Source organism: Serinus canaria, chromosome 2, assembly GCF_022539315.1.
Source record: "Serinus canaria isolate serCan28SL12 chromosome 2, serCan2020, whole genome shotgun sequence".
In the NCBI taxonomy this organism is placed as follows: domain Eukaryota; kingdom Metazoa; phylum Chordata; class Aves; order Passeriformes; family Fringillidae; genus Serinus; species Serinus canaria.
Genome location: NC_066315.1, coordinates 144934094 through 144946260, shown reverse-complemented (window position 1 = coordinate 144946260; position 12167 = coordinate 144934094). Strand labels below are relative to the sequence as shown.

General features: G+C 36.4%; 1 protein-coding gene across 1 annotated transcript in view; it reads right to left on the bottom strand.

Moving 5' to 3' along the window:
- KHDRBS3 (KH RNA binding domain containing, signal transduction associated 3) overlaps positions 1 to 12167 on the bottom strand; it is an 87150-nt gene that overhangs the window by 34933 nt on the left and 40050 nt on the right. The window contains exon 5 of the mRNA XM_009088286.4: positions 8584 to 8723. Within this exon, the coding sequence (XP_009086534.1) occupies positions 8584 to 8723 (140 nt within the window). The remainder of the gene's footprint in view (positions 1 to 8583; positions 8724 to 12167) is intronic.

Sequence of the window (12167 nt, the reverse complement as noted above, 5' to 3'; positions counted from 1 at the left end):
ATTTCAAAAAAAACAGTTAATAGGATTGGAATGGTGATGGGTGGGAAATAATATTTCTCTTGTATTATGAGATAACTTAGGATCCTAACTTTTCATAACTTTGTTCATTCCTCCTTCAGGACCTCTTAACCTGAGCTGTATGGTTCTCATGGTTACTGCACCAGGCTGGAGGAGACTGGAAAAGCACCAAGACAGAAAACCCAGTGACAGAAGAGTTCAATCAGCACCACACTGATTTGAGTTGTATCAGGTTATGATGCTAAGAGGAAATTTTTAGAAAGTGTAAACTATTATTTCTTTTAACTTGTATAAAAGTTTGTAAATTGTAAATCCTTTTAATTTAAGAATTGTTATTTTTGAAGAAGTTATAGGGGAACTAAAGAAGCTTGATAGACATTTAAAATGAACAGACTCAAAATATAGAGGAACCACTCGAACAGGAACCTTTGCACACCTCTGCAAAAACAACAGATCAGTTCAGGTATTGCTTAATTTGAAAAGGGCAGCTACACAAATTATGTTTAAAAATGCTTAAAAGAGTAAAATGTGCATTTATTATATTGGGAAACAGCAATTCTGTGGGGAGTCAGAGCAAACACACAATTATCAAAAAAGAAAACACTTGAGAAAGGGCAATAGGAGCTCAGTAAAGTTAGAACAGGTTTTAAAAGAGGTATCACTTGAAAGGCTGAACCCAACTCTAATCTCAAAGGAAGAATCCTAATAAAACTAAATACTCAGAAAAACAGGTCTAGCATAACTGAAGTACTTCAATTGTCCCACAATCAGGAAACCTCCCAGAGTGAGCCTCAATCACCAGAGCAGATCAGTTCATACATCTGAATGTCTACATGCACATGTACATTAAAGTTTTGCTACACAATCAAGAGTAACTGAAGAAGTTCCTCATGGTAGAGCTGTTCTTACAGTAACCCACTAGATAGTGCTGCCAATGGTTTAAAGACAAATTACAGAACAAAAGGAACAAATACAAATACATCCACTATTTTTCAATAAACTGCAACAGAGGTTCAGATGCCTACTCTAATTATTAGCTGAATCTCAACCTGAATGTTTTAGAAAAGAAAATTGCTAAAAAAATTGAACTTACAGGAGGGAAAACTTGGGAGTTAATACCTACTTACATATAAATTTATATAACCTACCATTACACAAACCAATAGGTTCTGCACTATAACTGCCTACAGAACATCTAGAACTAAGATTGGTCCAGAGATCAGGACACTAAAAAATACAATTTTAAAAAACATGAGTATACACAAAACTCCACTACTCAACTGTGTGTATTCACAGACTTGTTTCCTAAATCAGCTTATTTCCTAATTAAAAAAACCCCTCAAACATAAAATAACTGGAGGAGCATCAGAAACTGTGTCAAAGATGATGAGCACTCAAGAACCGTTCATGTATTAGGAACAATCAAGTAGATTAAGACACTTCATACCACCAATGACAACTGAGGCTTATCTGATGGGTCCAACAGAAACATCAGAGGAATGGAGAAGGCTGAGGGGCGCCCTCAGCACAATCTACACCTTCCAAAAGGGAAGCAGTGGAACAGGAGGTGCTGAGCTCCTCCCTGGTGACCAGACACAGGACTGAACAAAACTGAATGAAGCTGATTTTGAAATTTTATTCTTTCCTGGACTTTTCAACACCTAATCAACTACTTTTGAAGAGTTTCCATCTGCTTCCAGAGCCTCTGAAGAAACTGCACAGAGGGTCTGTTCTCCATCCTTTCTCCTCTACAACTATCTCACCTACAAATTAAAGAATCTGTGCAACTGCTAATAATTACAACAATTATGCTACATATTTTATCCCAGCCCTATTTTATCACATTCATAGATATGTTACCATCAAATCAGACTTCTCATGGCTCCAGAACACTTCCCTTGTTTGCTTCTTTGCCTAAGGACTTCCTTCTGCAAGCCAAATTTCAGGTGCTACCAACTCCCCTTCTTTTTGCTACCAGACTGCTGATTAATTTTATTTCCTTTATAATCCTTTATAACAAGTTAAACATTACCAAATCGGGTTTGTCAGCCCATTGTCAGCCTTGACTACCAGCTTATTTTCTAAAATATAGGAAAGGTATTTTTTGTCTCTATTTTCTCTCCTCTCTACCATGGTGCCAACATCTGTCCCTGTAAGAAATCATTAGAGTGTCCTCAATAAGAACCCCTTTTGAGTAAGAAGCCAAAAAAACTTCTTACAGTGCTGAGTCCATATATCCAGGCTGATAGCATGCACAAATAAGCACTGAACCTCCCTCCCACAGATCTGTCTCCAAAATTTTTGAGTACTTTGATTGTGCAAATACTTTAGAACAGGGTTAAGGTGTCTTATTTTCAGGAAAGGTGGAATAAAAAGGTCCTTGCCAATAACCCCTCAGAGTATGACACTGCAGTACACAAGTACTGAAGCATCACAGGGACTCAAGCATTTGAATTTCTTTTTGCTTTGTTTTTGAGAAAAACTTTAAGTACCTATGAACTGCAATTTTTATCAAACACACTGGTATTTAATTTTTGGCAGTAAACACACCCAGCAAATCCAGTTGCCTAGCCACATGTTGCTACTGTCACTTCCAAAAAGGCTTTAGCAACAAAATGCTCATTTATGCACTTGAGTCCAATGTGCCCTGCTCTCAAAGAAACATTTTCTTGCCAGATTATTACTTCTTCAAGAAAGTTTAAAGTATTTGTTTCATCTTCATAATCACTTTAGGTTTGATTTTCCTGAATTTATTAATCAGGCAGTGGTGAATCCAGTGAAGAAGTTAACCCTTCTCAATTAAACACACAAGTAATTTAGATTGTTAAATTCTGAATACCTTTACTCCCAAAGTTGGGTACTTATCTTGTAGGTTCTGCATTAAAAAAAGGCTTTTATATCTGGGTACCATGGACTAGACTAAGTAAAGTAAATCCCAGCAACTCATTTATTATCTTTTATTTCACGACAAAATGGGAAGAATAATCTAATCTAACTCACATACCACATCATCTCTTGAGGATATTGTCATGAAAGCTGTTTTTGTTGGAATCTAACTCTTCTCTCATTACATTATTTCATTACTTACACTTGCAGTACAGTGTATGAGGAAAAAGAAAATACAAAGTGAAGCACAATTTCTATAAAACTATTAACACACTAGAGAAGGGGAGAAAAAACCTCTAACAAAAGTGTCAGAAGGTGCTAAAGTGATTTGTAAACACTGTGGAGTAATGATTGATGATGGTTAATGTCTAAAAATGTGCAAATGCAAAGTCTACCTTACAGTGTCCACTTACAGCACTATTAAAGTATTGAATTTTGTGATTAACATCTCATTGCCTGAATCCTGAATTTATTATGTAAGTAAAAACATTTTCCAAAAAATGTAACACCAAAATCTAATGCCACTTAGAACTATGCTACACAATGTTAGACTCAAAACATTTGTGAATGCTCAGAAGGAATTCCCAAGCACTGATCTAATAATTTATTCCCACTGAAATAGTATTTTACCAACTTATACAACTTAGATACTTCCTCTTTGGCCTTTGTTAGCAATAATATTTGACATTTCTACTTTCTAGTAGTCCCACAGTGTTTCTAGGATTTATTTCCTAGAAATAAATCCTTACTGCCCTTTCCCACAGTAGCAGGCACAGCATCTCACTTACACTCACCTCCAGCTGCCCTCAGCAACAGCCACTTCCATAATTTCATTTAGCAATTTCTCTGCTCTAGAATCACACTGATTTTTATTTCCTGTTTAGCCTATCACTGGATGACTGAGTTAGTAAAATTATTCTGATCATGAAATCCCAACTAAAGTCAGTTCACAGCTTTCCTTCACTTTCAGTGAAACAAAAAATTGGAAGAGTTAATGGTATGAAGATCCTTTTCACTATATCCCCCCAGAAACATTAAATGGAAGAACAGATTTAAAATAAAAAATACTCACAAAATTTAGGACCGGTTCTTGAACATGACATTATTCAATAAGGAAACACTGAAATTCTTTAATTTTAGCATTCATAGTTCTATATATCTGCAGGGATTTACATTGTTCAATAAATAGATCTAACAAATTTGGTTACCAGATGTTGATATATTATCTTCATTTGAGCACAGACAGCTACATTCAGTGTTCCTCAAACAGTAAATATTTTTGTTTTATATTAGACATATGAAAAAACACAGACCAGTTATTTCAGTGCTGGCATTTCAAAACACTAACACACTGATATCTGGACACAACTCAGATTCCTCAATTTTCAACCTTCTTGAGAAAAAAAAAAAAAAAAGGCAAAAAAAAAGCCACCATTGAGTTAACACTCTTACACAAGTATTATTTCATATTTATATTTCAAAACAGTAATAGATATGTTCATGTTTCAATTTTGTGGAAAACGGGAGACTACAAAACTAAAACAAAACACAGTGAGCAATTATAATATCTGCCTTTGGCCTAGATCCTGAGCTGACATGTAACATATTTATTTTGTGCTACAGAATCTTTTGCACTTCACTATCTACATGTTCTCAAGAAAAAGTGATTTTTCAAAAAAAGAAACCAGTTCATTCCAGACGTGGCAGGAAAGCAGCTGGAAGTTGTGAACACATTGCAGCAGTGATCCACATCAGCTCATCTTACTTCTAACACATATGACAGCAAGTTCTAACTCACAACTTCTGTAGAAGTTTTATTTTTCCCCAGACAGACAGTCATTCAACCATTAGGACCCCAGCCATGCATAGACTGAAAGATGAATAATAAATGGAAAAGTAAAAAAACCCTCCACACCCCCTTGAATGCATAAACCAGAAATCTGCCATTTCTTTAATGAGACTATTGTTTTCAAATACAATCTCTCTTAATCTGGGGTGTGAACTCAGCCAGCTCTACCTTATTGTGGCCACTCAATAACAAAATGGAGCTGCTTATAAGAAAAAAAGAGTCATTTTATCAGAGTCCATACTGATATGACAAGGAACAACAGCTTTCAGTTGAAGAGGGCAGGTTGAGATTGGAAATAAAGAAGAAATTTATGATGAGGGTGGTGAGACAACATGCCCAGAGAAGTTGCAGATGCCCCATCCCTGGAAGTGTTCAAGGCCAGGGTGGGGCTTGAAGCAACCTGGTCTAGGAGAAGGTGTCCTGCCCATGGCAGGGGGTGAAATGAGATGCTCTTTAAGGGTCCCTTCCAACCCAAACCATTCTGTGATTGTAGCACTGTTTTCTAGCCATAAGTGACATGAAATCTTCCTCCTGTGCCACCCCAAGGTATCAAGGAACTTTTAGCAAAATCCTTAGACTTATTATTATCATCCTCTAGAATTTCACTTTTCTAGAACATCTCAGTTGGAGTCAAAAATGAGTGATCCTTTAATCTTATTTTTATTCTTAAAATAGTGTAAAGTTTTAAAGAAAAATGGTGCTTTAGTTGCAAAACCTCCTCAGAGGTGTACATTTGCATGTATAGAGTCATAGAAAGGTTTGGGTTGGAAGAGACCTTAATCATCAAATTCCAACTCTGTTGCCATGGGCAGTGACACCTTCCACTAGAATGTTAATATGTGTATTTTAAGTCTTTAGTTATTCAGAAAACAAAATTCACATTTTGGTTGCTATCATTTATAAAGCACTGATCCAGGATGGGAATACACATGCACTAAAGAAACACATTCCTGAAGAGTTACATTTTCTGGTTTCACACCTTAACAGAATCACATTAGACACCATGGATCTTTCTAAGTTTGCTATCACAATAAATTAAAAAGCAACAGGTGTGATCGTTTTATACAGTTATCTCAAGAAAAGAATTTAAGATCATAATAAAAACAAAGGAATAAAAAACTGGCTTTCACCACTTTACCATCTTGTACAGAGGAGGGGTTATGTCAAAATAGTTCAAGTGCTCAGCATAAACACTGCAGAAAACGAAGTGCTGTGATTACATCTGAAGGTCATCTTTAAAAGTATTAGGGACACAAACTTGGGGCAAGGAGGGAGGAAAGGAAATAGCTATATAGGAAGCAGCTGTATCCTCTGAGATTAGTGATGAGAAAAGAACATTTCTGAATGTAAAGCCTGCACCACACACACAGCTCTTCCAGAACAAATTCCATCCAGTCACCCACAAAACCTTATTTGGCTCTAGAGTAATAAAAATTTAGTCAAGAAAATCAGGAACAATCCAGAAAAAAACCTACAGATTTTCCAAACTACAACCATTAGGAAATTACTTACCACACACAGGAATGTCTGCATATTAACTAGAATTTTTGTATGCAAACACAGATGTACTGTTTTTCACAAAATAAAATTTTGTTATGGAGCTAAAAATAGATTTAATAAGATGCATTATATCCAGTTCTCACATGTCTGATAAGGAGCAAAAAAGGAATAAATTAGTACCTTTTTTTTTTTTAACTGAAACTATTCAGGAGTAATAAAGGTTTCAAAAGTGGTAACTTAAACACACTCAACAGGATGTCAGGATGTTTCAGGTATAAAGGCTGGTATCATAACACCATTCTGCAAATTACAAAGAAAGGTTAGGATCAAGGTTTTAAACTTCATTTTGCAAAGTCTTCTGAGGCTTTGCTTCACCTTCTCCTGGATATCTCAGGGATGCTGCCTATTGAAAGTGTTTTATCCAACTCTGAGACAAAGCCTTTAAAGCTTTGCTTCAACGAAAGTATTATTCATTGAAATCCATTTCTGCTAAAAAAGAATCACAGCATTATAACTTAGTTTGAGATCTTCAGCTCAATGGCTGTAGAATCTCAGTAGCAACAGAATTGAACTTCACTTAAGGAATATGCTAACAGAGCACTTCAATTTGAGAGAAAAGTATCTTTGAGTTTAAGACAAGCCTTCGAGTAAGGACAAGTCAAACAGACACCATTTAACTTTCCCTTAGAATATATGTGAAAAATGATGATGACAAACCCACAAATTTTTACTGCCATCTCCAAATCCAACACTAATAGCATTTAAATTTACCCTGAAGACTCTTCAATAGTTGTAGACCAACTCTGAAGGATTCTGCAAGCTCTGTAACAGTGTATCTCTTGCATAAAATGAAGATTTGAAAAAATCATTTACCAAAATCCAGAGGACAGAACTAGTGATGTTAGAAATGTAGTACTCTAAAAAACTATTTACATAGGCACATACTAGGTACTAACAGTGTAAATTAGTTATCAAGTTTTGGTGATAGGAAACGACCAAATAACAGCTTCTGTATCCCAGAAATACTACCTGAAGGACATGAAATAAACTTTATGAAATTAACTTTAAATAGTACTGCAAATATATCCATACTGAGAGTCTGCAGCAGAATCATTACAGGCAACTGTGGCAAGGTTACAAACAGCTATTTTAAAAAAAAAAAAATTTGAATTCTTGTATGGCTGACTACAAAACCAAGGGGTGAATCTTGGTATATAATTAACATTACTCAGAACATTAAAATCAAGAAAAGCAGTATATATATATTTACACGGTATTACAAAATACAAGAACAACAGTTTGATGATTGAGAGAATTTTTTCTCCCAGCACACAACCCACAGTAAGAATAATTTCTTTAAATTATTATTCACTCTGTATTGCATTTGAATCATTTTCAGGATACATGTAACTAAGCAGATCTATATAAATGGAATATTTCCTTAGTGCTGCTTCTTCTAACATGCTTCATCATCTGAGGTAAAATGCTTCAGGGTATTATTAAGAAATTAGTTCCTGAGAAATGCATTGAAACAAGAAATTAGTTTACAACTTGCATTCAGAAATACAAGTTTCAAGTTACATTGACAAGAGCTGTACACAAAACAGAAGAAAAGATCACCACAGTTAACAGTCACACTTGGGTGCTGCAGCCACAATCCCTGTATTCTGTAACATAAACAGTTATGAACTTTATTTTGGGGGTTTTTTCACACTTGAGAACTTGAAGGAGTTTCATCTCAGCACTGCAGTGAAGATGGGGGATGCTAGAGTAAAAACAATACATCTCCTGTGACAGAGAAAAACAGCAAAAGTAGTAGAGTTTGCCTACACCCAAATCAAACAAAAGCCACTTTTCACAAAGTACCACTCAAAAAAGAAAATCCAAATTCTACCTCCAGAGCACTTCAGTATCATTTCATTATGACTATGAAAACTTATTAGTACCATAAAAAAGAAAAGCATTCTGTATAAATTGGAGATACTGCCTGAAATTCATGTCAGTTGAGGTAAGAGATTTACTGCTGTCAACTCCATAGGGCCCAAACACAGACTGCACCTAAGGAGCAACTCAAGGCTAGAAATCAAGGTGCTCACAGTAGGATTGAACATCTCCTATGCTGTGCACTGCTTCTTTACAAAGGCAGCATTCAAGTTCCACAAGAGCATTATTAATTCAGTCCAAATGAATTAAACATCCATCAATAAATGAACGTTGTTTCCCCGATCTTTTGCTCTTCTTTTGGGAATCCTTCATGTTGTACTTGGGGGAGAAACTGTGTTTGAAGGGAAAAGCTTGAAATGCAAACATTCCAATGAAACTCCTCATACCTGGACAAAGCAGGAACAGGCACTCCTCTTGCTCGAATGGATGGTTTTCCACGGACAACTGGAACTTCTGCAGTTTCTGAGCCACCATTTAAATATGTTAATTCTTGAAGCTGTGCCTGTCTGATTTCATCATTGTAGTCCTAAAACAAGGGGGAGCCAGAGTGAGAAAAAAAATCTAATTGTTTACCTACCACTCTCAGCAAACATGCCTCCTAAAAGTTTCCTCTTAAAAAGTTGAACATTCCACTGAAATGTTTTAATATACATAATAAGATAGGAATAATATTCAGTCCAAATATTATTAGAGAATTCTACATAAAAACTTCCATTTTTTTTCTCAGGCATGTTTTTCTTCCATTTGCATATATTTTTATGTAGCTTTACCAATTAAAATGGCAAAGGTAAAATGCTGCAGAGATAGGAGGAAACCAGAAAAAAAAAAAATCAAGACCCCATATTCTGAACTGAGAACTAATTTGTAGCTCCAACAGAAGAATGTGTGCTAAAAGAGAGGAGAGAGAGATAGAGAAAATGGAGAGTGTGAGAGAGTTGCAAAAGAGTAGAGAATAAATACACTGTTGAGAACAGCACATGAAAATGAAGGAATAGATTAGGAATCCACACTTTTAAAGTCAGGAGTTATAGAATAAACACAGGAATTCATTCAATACACATACACACTGTTATCTCAGAAGAGCTCAAAAAATTAAATTCTATAATATGCAATGGTAAAAATGCCAAGGACATGGCTTATTTCTGTCTGCTCAAATCCTCTACTCTCAAGTTCTAGTAAAAGCAAAGCTCATGTTTTTACACACAGAATTAATATGGTACTTCCCAAGCATAGTTTTCAGGGACCTTGAGTCAACCTCTGAAACAAGCAGAGCACACAGGAATAAAGCAGACCCAGCACTGAACTCTGGAGATGTAAGTATTTTTCTGTCATTTCTCCTCCACTTAAAGTGAGCCAAGCAGAATGCAGACATAAAGGTGAATTAAAGATAACTATTTTACCCAAGGTGCATCTGTACTAACTGAGTATCAAAATATTAATAGGTGCTCCCATAGGAACAAAGGGATACTTCTGATACAACAGCTCTTCTGCAAATCCTCCCATTTCAAGAAGAAGGGTTTGTTCTAACACCACCCATTTTACAATTCAATGACAAAACAAAGAATCTGCATCTCACTGCAAATCTGAGTTTATTACATTTATTCACTAGACAGGGAGCAAAAGATTGTCAGGCAGTCTTAAAGACTCTGAAACATAACCCTTCATTGAAAGGAGATTAAAACTTCCATGAATTCAAATCTCTCAATTATCCTTGAAACATTCTGCTTCTCCTAGACTTCTATAAATGAAAATAAAAAAATTGTCCTTTATATGCCATTGCTGAAGAAAGTTACTAGTATTAAAAGAAGAAGCACTATAACAGCATTTTGTCCAAACTGCCTTAAATAAGTTCTGAAATTTAACTCCCAACTGCCCACCTGAGATCATCCTCTATTTAGCAGCAGAAACAAAACAGAAAATATGAAAAAGGTCTAAAAGACTGAAATAACTGTTTCAAATGGCATAATTGAAGCTTTTGAGAAGCAGAGTCCATTATTAAATGGCCAGGACCCAATACATAACCAATCCATCACAGGGAGTAGACTAAAAACAGGAAACTGAACACTATTCTGGCCAGCTACTGTACAGAAACCCACTCTGTATTTTTCCTTTGTTGCTGGATCAGAGCTGGCTACAAATGCAAAATTCTATGTCCTGTATAGAACAAAATGCCAAGACATTGTACCACCAACATACAGTACCAAAGTTCTGACAGCCTTTATCAGATGCCCTCTATAATTTCTTCACAAAACATCTTTTTCAGAACTGTGCCCCTGGAAAAATACCTTTGATCATTTTATACCAAATTAATTTAATCCCTTAGCAAAGATGTGCTGGGGTTGCCACTGTGTGTTGGGTCCCTTTTCTTTTCTCCCTGATGCTTTCTCACTTTCCTGCAGCACATTACCAGACACAGCAGCAGCCTTAGGTCACAGAGAAGGGCTCCACTGTGCACAGCACAGAACAGAAAACATGGCCCTTATCACAGATGCCAGAGGCAGCAGGAGGATGCAGAGTGAAAGGGCAGTACAAGGCAGCCACGATAAGCTGCAGTGTTAATCCATTAGACTCTGAAATGGATTCCTCAATTAAAAGTAGCAGACGGTCAATTTATGAATACTCACTGCTGGAAACAGCACACTTCAAGTCAAATTAAGCAGACAATAATCTTTTCCTCACCTGGAAGATAGACATAGAAACCCTTTAGACTGCATCCCTCCTCTGAACAGCTTAGGCAGTGGCAGCAATTGAAATTAACTGCTGTTGAATTTCAACTGAACAGATGTACTCTCACTTTATGAATAAATTGCCTACCCTAACTAACTACTTATCCAATCATGGAAGGTGTGTTTACACCAAGATCCATGCAAGAGATTTTCATCCCACAAGTCCCCACACTTAGATCTATCTAAACCTTCATTAAAATGGTATCTAACATTTTCACCCAGTGAGATCAACACACTGGCAGCAGCTCTTCTTGGGATCACTCTAGCTTAAGACCTTATTTCAATTTATCACTCAAACCATTAGCAAAGCTATTTATTTATATCATGATGGGACAGGTCTCTAAAAAACCCTTTGTAGCTTTGCAAAGCACTCAAGTAGATCTTTATCCTGACAGTGAGCAATCAATAATTATCAGGTTTCCAGCTACCTTTTTACACCTTACAGTTGCTTGCCAGCTTACTTAAGGAAAAGTCTCTGAGAGCTTCCAAAGGCCACCAAGCTCTTCAAAATGCAATTAAAAGCTATTTCATCACCACATCTTACAAACCTAATACGCAGAAGGTAGGACAGGCTATAGGAAAAAGGTTGTGAATCCTGCTCACATTGTCATATAACTGGTATAGATTGTTCTCTCAAAGACATTTTTATACTTGGCTTGAAAGACAAGGAAAACAAGAATCTCTGGTAACCAAAGGCAAAGGGTAACTAGTGCTGTATCTGTCAGAAGACAAAGGACTGCCACTGCTCAAAAATTAAGCCAAACAGGCTAAGTTCTAATGGCCAAAACTGCCATAGCATAGAAACACAGAATGGTTTAGGATGGAAAGGGCCTTAAAGACCATCTGATTCCAACTCTCCAGCCATGGGCAGGGACACCTTCCACTAGAACAGGATGCTCAGGGCCCCATCCAGGCTGGCCTTGAAACCCTGGTATAATACAGGGGCAGGTGAGATTCAAAGTACCTGGCTTTTTGACAGAAGTAATTCTGAGATAAACAGTATCAAGGACAACACCCACCAATCTAATACTTAAACAAGAGTGCTGACCAAACAGTCTGGCCAGAATAAAGGGAACTAAAGAGTCTGGCTAATTCAAAGGAAGGTAAAAGAATATACTTAAAGTCAGAAGCCACAATTCCAACTGCAGAAGAAAGGCAAGACTCAAGGCAACATAAGCACAGCCAAAAATACCCTCAAAACCAGTTTTTATGTTTTGGGTTGAGTCATGTCAATAGTTTAAATG